Source organism: Hyaloscypha bicolor (genome assembly GCF_002865645.1).
Source record: "Hyaloscypha bicolor E unplaced genomic scaffold K444scaffold_87, whole genome shotgun sequence".
Taxonomy (NCBI): Eukaryota; Fungi; Ascomycota; class Leotiomycetes; order Helotiales; family Hyaloscyphaceae; genus Hyaloscypha; species Hyaloscypha bicolor.
In genome coordinates, this window is record NW_020194589.1 from 3,281,123 (window position 1) to 3,294,334 (window position 13,212).

The 13,212-nt window shown below is 47.0% G+C and overlaps 5 protein-coding genes across 5 annotated transcripts; 2 read left to right on the forward strand and 3 right to left on the reverse strand.

The window, feature by feature from the left end:
• Positions 1–228: 228 nt before the first annotated feature.
• On the reverse strand, positions 229–942 carry K444DRAFT_630925 (uncharacterized protein; the record flags this gene model as incomplete). Its single annotated transcript, XM_024883280.1, has 1 exon — positions 229–942. The coding sequence occupies one exon, from the start codon at positions 940–942 to the stop codon at positions 229–231; it is 714 nt and encodes a 237-aa protein (XP_024736226.1).
• Positions 943–1,525: 583 nt separating this feature from the next.
• K444DRAFT_530955 (uncharacterized protein) lies at positions 1,526–4,011 on the reverse strand (the record flags this gene model as incomplete). The annotated part of the gene is made up of 4 exons (XM_024874939.1): positions 1,526–2,782; positions 2,929–3,415; positions 3,462–3,810; positions 3,936–4,011. 4 exons carry the CDS (start codon positions 4,009–4,011, stop codon positions 1,526–1,528), a joined length of 2,169 nt encoding a protein of 722 aa, XP_024736227.1.
• Positions 4,012–4,776: 765 nt separating this feature from the next.
• Positions 4,777–6,814, forward strand: K444DRAFT_614112 (MFS general substrate transporter). Its single transcript, XM_024880476.1, has 4 exons — positions 4,777–4,813; positions 4,861–5,049; positions 5,105–5,162; positions 5,213–6,814. The coding sequence occupies exons 1-4, from the start codon at positions 4,796–4,798 to the stop codon at positions 6,559–6,561; spliced, it is 1,614 nt and encodes a 537-aa protein (XP_024736228.1). The 5' UTR covers positions 4,777–4,795; the 3' UTR covers positions 6,562–6,814.
• Positions 6,815–7,333: 519 nt separating this feature from the next.
• Positions 7,334–8,196, reverse strand: K444DRAFT_614113 (uncharacterized protein). The gene has a single exon (XM_024880477.1). The coding sequence runs from the start codon at positions 8,020–8,022 to the stop codon at positions 7,501–7,503; it is 522 nt and encodes a 173-aa protein (XP_024736229.1). The 5' UTR covers positions 8,023–8,196; the 3' UTR covers positions 7,334–7,500.
• Positions 8,197–12,617: 4,421 nt separating this feature from the next.
• On the forward strand, positions 12,618–13,139 carry K444DRAFT_630929 (uncharacterized protein; the record flags this gene model as incomplete). The annotated part of the gene is made up of 1 exon (XM_024883281.1): positions 12,618–13,139. One exon carries the CDS (start codon positions 12,618–12,620, stop codon positions 13,137–13,139), a length of 522 nt encoding a protein of 173 aa, XP_024736230.1.
• Positions 13,140–13,212: the final 73 nt, after the last annotated feature.

Below are 13,212 nucleotides of genomic sequence, written 5' to 3' on the forward strand. Positions count from 1 at the left end.
ACGGCTTGACTTTTCTATTGATTTTGCCTCAGATAAAGATACAAGTGAATGTCCAAGCATTGACGGAATCCTGAATTTGGTATATACAGACTGCAAACTCACCAATGCCAACCCTGCTGACTCCTTTTTCCCTTCAAGGAAGAAACAAAGCCCTTGCAAGCCTATTCCAAACCCAATCTGTGTAGCAAGCCCTGTTGTAACACCAATGAATGCCATTTCCTACCCTATCTAATCATCAGTAGTAAACCTCATCCTAACCCTCTCACTCTCAACCCAACTATCCCTCCTATTCTCACTCCTCCTCCTCCTCCTCCCACTCCCTCTCCTCCCACCACCACCCCCTCCAAGCGTCCACCCCACCATCCCATTCCTAACCACCGTTCTACTCCCCCTCCTCTTCTCATCCCGCCAACTCCTCTCACTCCTCCCATCAAAACTCCCCTCGAAATCCACACTCCCCCTGTGTTCTCTCCTGACATGCGCTCTCTTTGGTCTCCTAAGCTCCCCACCTCTCCTCCTCACCTTCCGCCAACTACTCCTCGAGCTCCCCAAGCTCGGAGATCCAGATCCATAGCTCGACTCATCATCGCGCCACCCCCACACCGGCCGCCAAAGCACACTCCGCCCATCAAAGCAGCATTTCCAAGCCAGCGCAAGCAACACCGCTAACCCTAAAAACGTGCCTAGCACGGCACCGATTACGACGCCATTATTGTTATCAGTCATCGTCTTCGCTGGCGTTGGGGCGACGGTTTGGATGAGGGTTGGAGCTGGCGTTGTGAGGGTCGGAGCAATTATTGTGCCGAGAGTGACGGTTGTGGTGTAGGTTGTGAAGTCGCGGGTTATGGTTTGGGTTATCAGGTAGGGCTGGGGTGTTTGCCTGATTTCGAGCCTTGTGCTCAGCCTTACCTCCACTTCGATAGGACTCGATATTGGTGCCATTGCAACAATAATGTTAACAATTGGTGATGATTCTCAGGTTGAAGAGAGCTGAGAGGAAGGGAATGTACAGTGGGAAGGCTGGAGACGGGATTGATATGGGGGAGGAAGTAGCAGCAGTGTGTTGGTGATGGTGGTGTGAGTGGCCCAGTTTCCGTGAGCGCTATCCTGAGACATTGAAACTGCTCTCGGGCGTCCCTACACGGTGTTCTGGAGCCGCATTGAGGAGCGGGGCATGAGACGGGGCTATAGGTGGCTGCATGTATAATGTGCCGGCCCGCTGCTGTCATTGATCAGTCCGGGGGAGGCTTGCATCATCACCCGATGCTTTTCGTGTGGCGTCCTGCAGCGGGGGGAGAGCTGAGATGGATCGCACCAATGAGATGCCGGATATGCTAGGCTTGATCTGCGGATTCGATGCCGGGTTGGTTGTGTCCAAGAAGCACAAATATTTCTTGCTGACGATGAGATTGCCAACACCGACTGCTGATCTGGGGCAGGGCCAATACGCATCAGTAATTCTTGTACAATTCTCCTCCGCTCTTTTGATGTAGCCTCCATCAGCAATGCAAGCCAAACCTTTGCCCTACCATTTCTGACCCCCTGTGAAATCGCCTCCAATATCACCATCCCAAGCAGGAAGGTCGCCATCCATTAGAGTCTGCCAGTATGCCCAATCAACAGGAGTAATCTCGGGCATATTGATGTCAACCTCAGGATTCCAATTCCCCCACTGTTGTTCGATATTGGTGACATTTGTGTTCTGTGGAAGAGGTGCAGGTGGAGGTGGTTCATTGGCATAGTCCATTATCCGAGGCGTTGAATATGGGTCCTTGTTCTGGATCTCAGCCAGTGGTCGAGGTGGGTCAGGGATGTTCCGCTGCGAGCGTAACAACGAGATGAACCGAGGGGGGGCCTGATATGAACCCATAGCTTCTTCCCTCATTGCCCATGCTTTCAATGCCAGATTGCCTATTGCAAAATATAGACTATTCTTCGTGTCGGTAATCATTTCAGGTCGATTTTCGAACGAGAATTTGATCTGCTGCCATGCCCTTTCTACTAGGTCTCCAGTGGTCCGATATCGAAGCTCACTCAGGAGATATATGAAGGCATCGAGCTGGAAATGGGAGGTGATATGCCATAAATATCCTCGAATAGCCTTGGAGGTATACCCGAGAGAGTCGTATTCCATCTCTTTCAAACTTTCGGTAAATAACATGTCTTTTTCTATCTGTGACATGGTTGCTCCTTTGTCCGGGTACTGGCGAGGGTGATGAGCCATTATTCGCATGGTGCAGATGACTGACTTGGCGACGTAAATAACAAGAAGGTGGAGAGGGATAGAGGGATCGCAGTGTTGAACGAACTGCTTTTCAAATTTGATCTCGAGCGCATCGATAGCTTTGTCCTTCTCGGCTAACAGTTCTGGGCTTGCGCCGGAGGCAATACCCCAAGAGCCATCCATATTAGTCGTAGTTCTTGCAGTTCGGAGTGCTTGTGCAGTCTCGTATCTCAGACAACAAAATATCATTTCAGTCGCTCCCTCCTTATCCTGAGGGGGCTCTTTCATAGTGGGGCTCAAGTCACTGTCACTGATATTCTTGGGTATCTTCGTATCGAATTTTGCCAGCCAGGCAGGGAACCCCGCTCCAGCGAGCTTTGAGGAGTGGCCATCGAGAAAGACGATTTGCCACCATGTACGCCGTCGCATCTCAACGTCAAACGGAGATATATCGTGCTTTGAGCCATCACGATGGAGGCCGAGACGTTGAGCAATACGAACAGATGTCCCAGTGAGGACCCATAGAGAATGAGCGTCGAAAACGGTTCGAACGCCAAGCTGCACAAATTTGATGTCAGCTACATTCGTGCCATTTATAGAGGACAAGCATGGGGTTTTTGAAAAGTCAAGGCCATTGCTCTCTACAAACTTCTGTAGGCAACAAAATATTCCGAAACGCGGCCAAAGAGAAGTAATCCACTCACCAAAAAGAGTACATAAGCTTGTAGCGTACTGATATTTAGCGATTTCAAAAATCTCGCACTGATCAAAGCCTGTTGTGTCCCATGGGCATATCTGGCTAATAGAGTGCTCCGCTGCTCGCCAAACATACTCTGGCAATCCTCATTCTGCAACGAAGTCACGGCTAGGAAGTATATACTAAACATCAAGGCTTCAATGTGTCGGGGGATGTTTCGAACATCTTCGCTTGCATCGAGTATAGTTTGTTGCAATGTTGGAGCGTGGACCATCTTTACCAAGGGGTTCACGTTTACCAGAAACGTCTGCCACAGACGGAAAATGTGGACGGGGTTTGGATGCATTGACCTGAGGTCCTTTGAGAATCCGTGTCCGACAAGAAGAGATTCTGGATTGGGAAAGAGTTCACCGTCATTCGATTCATCCTCGGAAGAGCCTTGGAGAGATTCTTTTGGGTCACCAATCTCGTCCCTCAGATTGTCCCATAAAGTGCTAAGCAAATTAGCACGTGATACATGGAACGGATGAAACGAAGTACTTCTCCACGTAATGTGATTTGTCCTTGTCAGCAAATAAAGCCCCTTTCACGGAATTCCTGCTTCTCGGGGCCATCATTGATATCACGCGGTCCCCACCTGGGAAGAAATCAGAGTGAGGGCCATCACGTCCTGGCTTTTCCAGCTCCTCATCGTCGATCTTGATGCCATGAGTCTTCAACAGATGCTCGCATTTGCGAAGTCGACCAGCGAGATCGGTTTCTGCCAGCCTTCTCTTTCTACGCCGTGGCAGGGTTGGAGCACTCGGGATACACTCCGCACGAGCTTTGATGCAGTTCCCACATTTAGGCTTCTGCTTGTCACATTTGACTTTTCGTTGTTGACATAGGACTATTCAAGGAGTCAGTTTTACTTTTTGGAATAATTCAGTACGCAGCACTTATTGGAGCGAGCGGCTTCAACGTACCACAGCTCCAGGCACATCTCGATAGGGAAGAATAAACGAGGTTGCATACCACAGGAGTGACCCCGAGTGATCTTCTCTGTCATTGGCAGGGCCGTATCGGGTGTCCCAGAAGGCGTTGCCAACATTTTAGACGGAATTGTAGTCGAGGGCAATGTGAAGTGAGTGATGATGGTGCACGATTCATCCGAGTCGGTTGGTTGTTGTCACGTCTCGGCAATTAGAACTTTCCGAAGACGGACCAAGTGTAAAACCACGCTTCACTCTTGGGACAAACAGTCCCTCGACCTGCCGGACTCTCGCAAGGAAGGCTGTAACTTCAACGAGATGGTCAGGGGAGCATTGGATGGAGCATAAGAGTCCTCAGGGGTGTTGTCGGCATGGATGAGGGAGATGTCAGACAGAGGACGCAGACGCAGACGCATGTCTGGTGAGGCTCGGGAGAAAACCTTCGTTTCGGATCCGAGGCAAGCGAAGCAAGCGAGAGTTCGCTCCCCCAACCAATCCCCATCTTCTTCTCCGCCCCAGATCGGCGCTTTCTGCAAGTCTATCTTCCGATTGCCAGTGACACGCACTGTTCGGAGAATATGGACAACCCCTGGCCTAAATAAAGCGCGGAAAATTGGGAGAAGTCCGGAGCAAGTATAAACAGTTCTTCAATCCCCCCCATCGATCGATGTTGTCACAGATGGCAAGCAAAAACACTATGTGCTGAGTGAGCCCTTCCAAACCTAACTCCAGCACATCACACAACACAAACGGGATAGGATGGAGGCCAGCAACAAAGGACAGTCTGTCACTAGCGACGTGGAGAAGGCCGCTCCCGCTGCAGTCAAAGGTGACGACGAAGAGGAAGATGAATATCCTCCCTTTGCCAAAGTGGTGTTTATCATGGCAGCACTCTATCTAGCGATGTTCCTTGTTGCGCTCGTGAGACTCTCAGCAGTTGAGTCCCGAGCACCAGTTAATCAGGTTAGGATCGAACAATTCTAGGGACGGCCATCCCAAAGATCACCGACGATTTCCATTCTATTGATGACATTGGTTGGTATGCAAGCTCATACCTTCTCACGCTCTGTGGGTTTCAACTCATCTATGGTCGATTATATACTTTCTATACCGGCAAATGGATCCTGCTCAGCACCATCCTTTTGTTCGAAATTGGGGTATGCAATTTCCAGCCCCCTTTTCTTTTTCTTCCCTTGCTGACATCCGAACCAGTCAGCTGTTTGCGGTTCTGCCCCCAACTCGATAGCTTTCATCATGGGGCGGGTTATTTGTAAGAACCCTGATAGACCTCTCTATGTTCGAGGCTGACTTCGTTACTAGCTGGTCTGGGGGCTGCTGGCATCTTCAGCGGTTGCATCAACATCATGGTCATCACCATACCCCTCCATAAGCGACCCATGTACCAGGGCATCTTTGGAGCCGTGTTTGGACTTGCTTCTATCTGCGGACCCCTAGTAGGCGGCGTATTTACCACCAAAGTCAGCTGGAGATGGTGCTTCTACATAAATCTTCCCATCGGAGCTATCGTTGTGGCCATCATCCTCTTCATCCTCAAAACGCCGCCCAAAAAGAACGAACTTACGCTTCGAGAACAATTCATCAAGCTCGATCCCATCGGTACTGTCTTCTTCCTCCCCGGGATCATTTCTCTACTTCTGGCGCTGCAATGGGGCGGAACAACATATGCTTGGTCCAACTGGAGAATTCCATTCCTATTCGTAGTGGCTGGCATCCTTCTCGGGATCTTTATCTTCGTTCAATTCAAAATGGGGGACAACGCCACAGTCCCGATCCGCATCATCAAGCAACGTAGTATTGCTTCTGGTGCTTACTTCTCAGCCTGCCTTCCTGGATCCATGATGCTGGTTCTCTACTTCCTGCCTCAATGGTTTCAAGCCGTCAAGGGAGTTTCCGCCATACATTCTGGTATCTCCACACTGCCAATCGTCATGTCGCTAGTTGTCTCTAGCGCTCTTGCAGGATTCATCACCGTCAAAACCGGATACTACGTCTCCCAACTCATCGCATGCACAGTCATCTTATCCATTGGCGCCGGTCTCCTAACAACTCTAAAAGTCGATACAAACCACTCCCTCTGGATCGCCTACGAATTCATCTACGGTTTTGGCCTTGGTTTCGGTATGCAGCAAGCAGGAATGGCAGCGCAAACCTGTCTCCCGAAGCAGGATGTTATGACAGGTGTTGCACTCATGTTCTTCATGCAAGGTTTGGGCGGAGCGTTTTTCGTACCCATCGGACAAGTCGTCTTCACACAGAGCTTGGTCAAGAAGCTCGGCTCTGTCGCTGATATCTCTCCTTCCATGATTCTACACAGTGGCGCTACGGAAATCCGTCATATCGTGCCTCCTCAAGATTTGGACAAGGTGCTGTTGGCGTATAATGGTGCCTTGTCGGATACACTCAAGGTTGGTGCGGCCCTTGCGGCTATCACGATTGTGGCGGGACTCACGATGGAGTGGAAGAGTGTTAAAGAGCCGAAGAAGGGCGAAGCCGTTTCTCCGAAGCCAGAGGAGAAGGTGGGGAATGTCCCTACCGACACTGAGAACGCCGAAACTGACCCCAGTCCACCACAAACACCTGAGCCGTTGGTACCGGAGAAAGTAGGAGTACAGCCGAATACGCGAGAGGATGGCAAGGGAAATGAATGATACCCCTCAAGTGGATGTGTATGTTTTGCTCCTCGCTCTGGCATGGATATTAAGTTTCCGGAGTTTTGGCTCCCAGCATTAGATTTGCTTGTTGAGCGACCTGCGTTGTGTTGATAGATACTCCTGTATGTAATGGATGTTGAGGATTAACACAAAATACTCGTCTCAAAATGGCTCGAGTACAGACTTCAGCCGAGGTGGCTTTACTCAGGCGGGTTATCTCCCAACATTCACACTTAACCTCGCTCAAAACCCTCTACCCCTTGGCCGCAAACTAGCGATTAAAGATTACCTGTCTAGTTCATCCCCATACTCTTTGTGAATCACATATTCCCGAATTGGGCGTAAATCCCCTCTATGACGCCCCGTCGAGTCCCTCGTCTCGACCCGACATGCACTCGCTCACTTCAACTTCGATTCTCCACCATAACCACCACAGCATTCCAACAAAACTAGCAACCAAACACGAAAACAAGATGTGCAAGTACTTCCTGCACGTCCCACCTTGCAGAAAGCACTGTACCTCTCTCACCATGTTGGAAGCAACGCTACCATTCACTTTTCGTGCAGTCTTTTCTGTTTAAAGGGACTAAGAAGAAGATGGGAGGAGAGCATAAGAAAGAAGTTATAAGGTTTGTGAGTGAGGGGATTTGTGATATTTGCAGATGCTGAGCCCGAAATCAAAGGATGGTGGAAGCGAAAGGGGAGGTTAACACCGCACATTAAAGGAGTTCGTAGGGCCAAGGTATATGAACGGGAGATGACTACGAGTCGTTGGAAGTACGATCACAATATTCTATTCAAGTCAGCGAGATGTAGTGAAGTGATTGATGACATCGATCGATCGCAAGCTCGGGGGTTGGATGTCCGAACAGGGCCTCCTTCATACTCTAAGAAATTCAAATTTCCCGACTGCCATACTTGAATTCATTGCATCAATCACTGACAGCAAGCAGCTTTCTCCTTCTCCCCCTTCCTTGCGCGCACAATCCCCTCCATATATGGCCCTACCCCTGTCTCCCTCTGAACAATCTCCACAATATGACTCCGACAGCTATAATTCTTCAACCCTTGAATCAATCCTTCGTTATCAAACGTCACCACGGCCGTCTCGTAAAACGGATCCAGGCTCTCTCCAAGTACATGCAGCTTATTCTTCGACTCCGAGAACACAGTGCTGGATCCATCGGCCGAAGTGGACACAGAGCGAGAGAGAATACGTCGTTCTGCGACGTGGTACTGCGCCAGGATCTCTTTGAGCTCGTCGATGGTGGCTTGTCGGCCAACACTGGGGGTTTCGAACTCGCGCATGCTCCTGAGGTAGGTGATGCAGTTTTCGCTGAATAGTGCGCCAAAGGCTGCCAACTCTTCGGGCGTTGAGGTGGATTTTAGGCTATCGATTGTATGGTAGAGAGCGTCCAGTTTGGCGTAAACAGCGTCCTCGTTTTTAAGTGCTGCCATGATGGAATTGTGCAAGTGTTCACGAGCCGGAAAGTGGGAAAATGGCAATTAATCAAGGTTGGGTTTAATTTCAGGTCGATGGATGATGGGTGTGAAGGTTGAGGATATGGGGTTTGAAGAAGAGCGGATTATACCGTTATATAGTAAGAGGAAATGGTCGGAACGGAATTATAATCTATAAAGTTTTGTGGCGTTGTGACAGGGAGGTAAGCAATTTGAAAGGGGGTTGGTCAGCAGGATGTGTTCACGCCCGTTCGTCAATACGAGCGGTTTACCAATCGGGCGCTACGATTGGTCAATCGGCCTTCCGATTAATCAATCGTAGCTCCCATTGATCAATAGGAAATGGAATACGATTCGCAAGCCACAGTAGGTCCCGATTAATCAATAAGGAGGCCGATTGATCAATCGGCTAATATTGAGGTCTCGGGAATAGCAAAAGCTTTACTATACATGCCTCCTACTACGTCTAGGCGCTCCTATAGCTACCCTAGCCCTTTTTGGTACCCTCCCCTCCACTTAATCACCTGATTCTCCTCCTTCTCTAGCTCCATTCTCACGTGCTTGCTTTTCAGCTACTCTCTTCTTTGCTCTCTCAGATACTCTTCCAGCCTTCTAAACTAATATAATTGAACCACGATTATTCTCCTTTACTACCGCTTTAGAGAGGGTGATTTTATCCCTCTTGTGGGTTGCACCAGTAGTAGGTAAATCAGGATAAGTTAATTGGGAGGTGATTTTATTAAGGACACTATACGGCCAGAGAGTAGTAAGCTCGCCATACTTAGTAGCTAAGCGGTAGCCCTATTTTAATTAGCTTTTATTAAAAGTAAGGCTTATAAACTACATACCTTTAGAGTCTTTTCCAGAACTCTTACTGGAATTCTAGCCATTTCCGTACCGAATCTGTATTGCTTTGGGATCTGGAGGGTTACAATCTCTTAAATATCATATTCAAGAGCTTTGGAATTCGCTCTCTTTACTATATTTTCCTTCTGTTTTCTCATATGCTCCGCAACCCTCCTAGTTAGCTCAGATAAAATCATCTCCTTAGCTACTTCCTCCTGTTCTGCTTCCTTATCTACGAAAAAGCTATCCTCTCTATCCTCTCCATTCTCTCCATCCTCTCCATTCTCTCCATTCTCTCCATTCTCTCCATTCTCTCCATTCTCTCTATCCTCTCTATCCTCTCCAGAAGCGCTACTCTCAGTAGTACCTTCTATAGGCCCTATAGCCCCTAGGGCCACACGTGCGCGGCAAGCACTCTTCTTATAGTCTAGGAAATCAGTAGGTGGCTTTCGTCCAAACCAGACCTCGTATAGTATATTTCCCTTAGGAAGAGCTGGTATAGCTGTGGTATTAATTACCTATGTGATTAAAGGAAGTAACTATATCCACGATTAGATACTAGTATCCGCTCGTACGGCCCGTAGTCGTTTTTTGAAGATTCGATTAGCCACTTTAATAGAGCCCTGAGATTGAGGATAATAAGCTCGTCCGCGAATAATCTTTATTCCTCTCTTCTTGCAAATCTTAATTACTTTTCCCTTAAACTCACCCCTATTATTACAGGCTAAAATGGAAATATACCCATTATTATTTAGCCATTTGATAAGCTCGTCCGTAGCTTCGTCCGTAGTCTTAGCCTTAAGCCCACGGATCTATACGAACTTGGAAAAGTGGCATTTTAATTACCAGATCCACGTATATTCTCCGTCCCGATTATACTATAATAGTATTAGTAATAGTAATACTATAGTATTAATAAAGTATGAATAAAAAGGTTCGGAATTTACGAAAATCGCAGGAATCGCGAAAATCGCAGGAAAAGCTTAAAAATGTACGAAACGTACGAAATGCAGAAAATGCAGGAAATACAGGAATATAGGGGTAAATCACATGACTTAAGGGATACTTATACGAAAATCCATTAAATCCAGAACCATATGCTTGCCAGGATAATGAGATTGGATAGGTGTAATCCCCTTAGGATTCTTCTGAGCCTTTTCCTTATTACAGTGAGTATAGCGGGCACTTATCCAAGCGTGGTCGTTACGGGATAGGCCATGCCAAATACGTCTTATATACTCAAATATAGTATTAAAGGCTATTATATAGGTTATTAGTATAAAAATTAGTAAATTCAAGGAATACTTACCTGTATATATCAATTTCTCATGAATAGTAGTCAAAACCTCAAAGGCATTATTATAGCAAAGGGTATACCGGGCTGGAATAATCTCATCGCGGCAAGTATCGTGGTATTCCTTATAATATACCTGATTATCCTGAAGCTCGTATAATTGGGATTCGTATTTAATATTAGCCTGGTAGCGCTTCTCTGCTTTTGTTCCACTAGGGAGTAAAGCATCAGGATTTTGCAACCACCATCTAATATCTATATGCTTCCTAGTAGTAAGAATTTTCCTACTACCGCCCTTAGCAAGCCTTTAATCCCATATAGCTTCGTCTTTAGCGGACTAATTATTAGTAGGGTCTTTAGTAATAGGGGAGGGCAAAAACTGAGTACCAGAGGAACGTACTCCTAGTATAGTAATATTAAAATATTGCTCTGCTCGGCTATAGATACGTTAACGAGGTATACGTAGGGCTGGAGATGAACGAAGGGTTGAAAGAGACATATTAGAAGTAAGGTAATTGATTGGGAGATATATAGAATCAGTAATTGTACTTGGAAAGTAGGTACTTATACTGTGAACTATGTACTATAAACTGTGTCTAGTAGTAAAAAGGGAGCAGAGGCCCTATATATATCTAGAAGCTCTGGAGAAGTGTCTTTACCCCTATTACATACTGAGAACTAAAGGGTTTCAGCCATTAGTCTTAAGGATATATTATTACATACTGAGAACTAAAGGGTTTTAGCCATTAGTCTTGAGGATATATTATTATATACTGAGAACTAAAGGGTTTTAGCCTCCTCAGCCCCGAAACCCCAATATTACCCGATTAATCAATCGGCCATTCGATTGATCAATCGGCCCCCTTATTGATTAATCGGGACCTACTGTGGCTTGCGAATCGTATTCCATTTCCTATTGATCAATGGGAGCTACGATTGATTAATCGGAAGGCCGATTGACCAATCGTAGCGCCCGATTGGTAAACCGCTCGTATTGACGAACGGGCGTGAACAGATGCAGTATGCGAGTCAAGGTGCCGCTTTTTGCTTTGGGGTACGGGGCGCTTACGCCATCTTTGGACAACTGGTTTGGAAGGTTGCACAATTGTCTCATATTATGAGGAGTCATTTGGAAGAGATGTGGGATGATAAAATTTAACTTCGCTTTCTTGTACCTCTTGTCAAGGTTGAAGAATTGAAATGGGTGAGATCATTGGTCAATTATTATAAGTAAGTGGGAACACTGGAGCATGCTCTAACTTGATTGCACTGCTAGGCTATGAATATTCAGGTATTGGAAGGGGCTAAGGTGAAGGGAAGATTGTTCTGGGTTACTTGAGAATCAATCGAAAAGGCAAGTGAACCTTGATTAATCAGAGCGCAATATGGCGAATGAGGCGAAAGATTGCTTGAGAAGCTGGCAGAGATTTTTCAATTGAGGGCAGCATTGAACGAGGACTAACGGGTTATTCGAGAAAGTTGAAACCACTGTTCCATATGAGGGACTTTGAGTACTGCGTTGGTGCTTGTGAAGTTAGAGGAATTGTTTAATTTTAGAAGGAGCTCTAAGAAGTCAAGTACTAATTGAGATGCAATTTTAGCATTTGTTCCAATTTCCAAATGTTCATAATTTGCTTGAAAAATGAACTACCTTTTGAAAGGTACTCCGAAGTGGGGAACGTTGGGGGTTTATTATCTCCAATGTTCACGCCCTTTCTAGAACATCCAAGATAGCTCTATGAACAATGTCTAGGACCTCTCTAGGACATTCAGAATTGGTCAAACTGTTCAGACCGTTTCTAGTCCCTGCTAGAACATCCAGGCTTGCTCTAGTAATCAATGTCCAGATTCTCCATAGAACATTCAAGATTGTTCAAACCTGAATGTCCACACCAGTGCCAGCTCATCCAGGACTACCTTCTCCACAAAAAAAAAACGTCTAGCTCCTATCCAGAATATTCCGAATTGCTCAACCCAAATTTTTTGGAATTAGAAAATCCAAAGTGGGGAACATTAGTTGAGTTATCCCCAATGTCTATACCCTATATAGTGCATTTTGAATATCTAAGTTCCTTTGTCTAGAGCATTACTGGAACATCCAAAGTGAATATTAGGTCTGGTAAAGTGAACTCGCACCGTCTCAGGGGTAGATTGAAATAAGCGAGCGACTACCGCAATTCAAAACAAAGAACTCCGACGTCGCCTTCACTAGGCTTATCAATATACCATGGACACGTAGCTAAATTTAAATGTCATATTCACTTTGGGAGCAATGATCCGATCTAAGGAATTAGCGTATTTCGTGTTTTCGAATATCGCGTCTTCGAAACCTGAAAACTTCGACGCAACATTGATCTCCATGTCCTTGGCGTGCCTTGGACACGAACGGTGAGTGCACCATCACTGTGAAGTCCAATTTGCACCTCTGATTTTACCATATCTAGGAAGAACGATGTGCTACTACATCCCAATCCTGCACCTGCACTGCGGCTGCACCACCTTCGAGCTCCCGGTCCCGAACCCATGCCGCGACGCTCTCAAAAACTCAATGCCATGCCTCTACATCCCCGAACCCGTCTCTCGTCCAACGTCGCTTGACTCAGCTCCGGGCCTCTCCTATACTCCCTCAACCGTCTCGCAACGATCGGACTCGTCTTGGCAAACACGCGGCAGCGCATCGAGCCTCATCGCACCAAATTACCAGCACCCAATCGACGCGTTCAAGGAAGACGATGTCGTGAAGGAGCTGACGCTTTGTCCGTTTCATGAGGAAGATTGGTTGGAGAGGGATATGCAGGAGAGTGGAAGGGAGAAGGTGGGCTTGGCGCATCGGTTCTTGGTGGAGAAACGACGACTGAGACGATTGAGGAAGCAGATGGAGGAGATGGGGCGCGGAAAGGGTGAGGATAGAAAGAGGAAGCGGGAGGAGGATTCACCAGAACGAAAGTACAAACCCCACTTGTGGCAATTTTAAGTGGTTGGGCGTGAGCTTGGTCCTCTGGATGTAGCCTTGTCTGCTTCGGACAATGGGAATGATAGCATGGTCT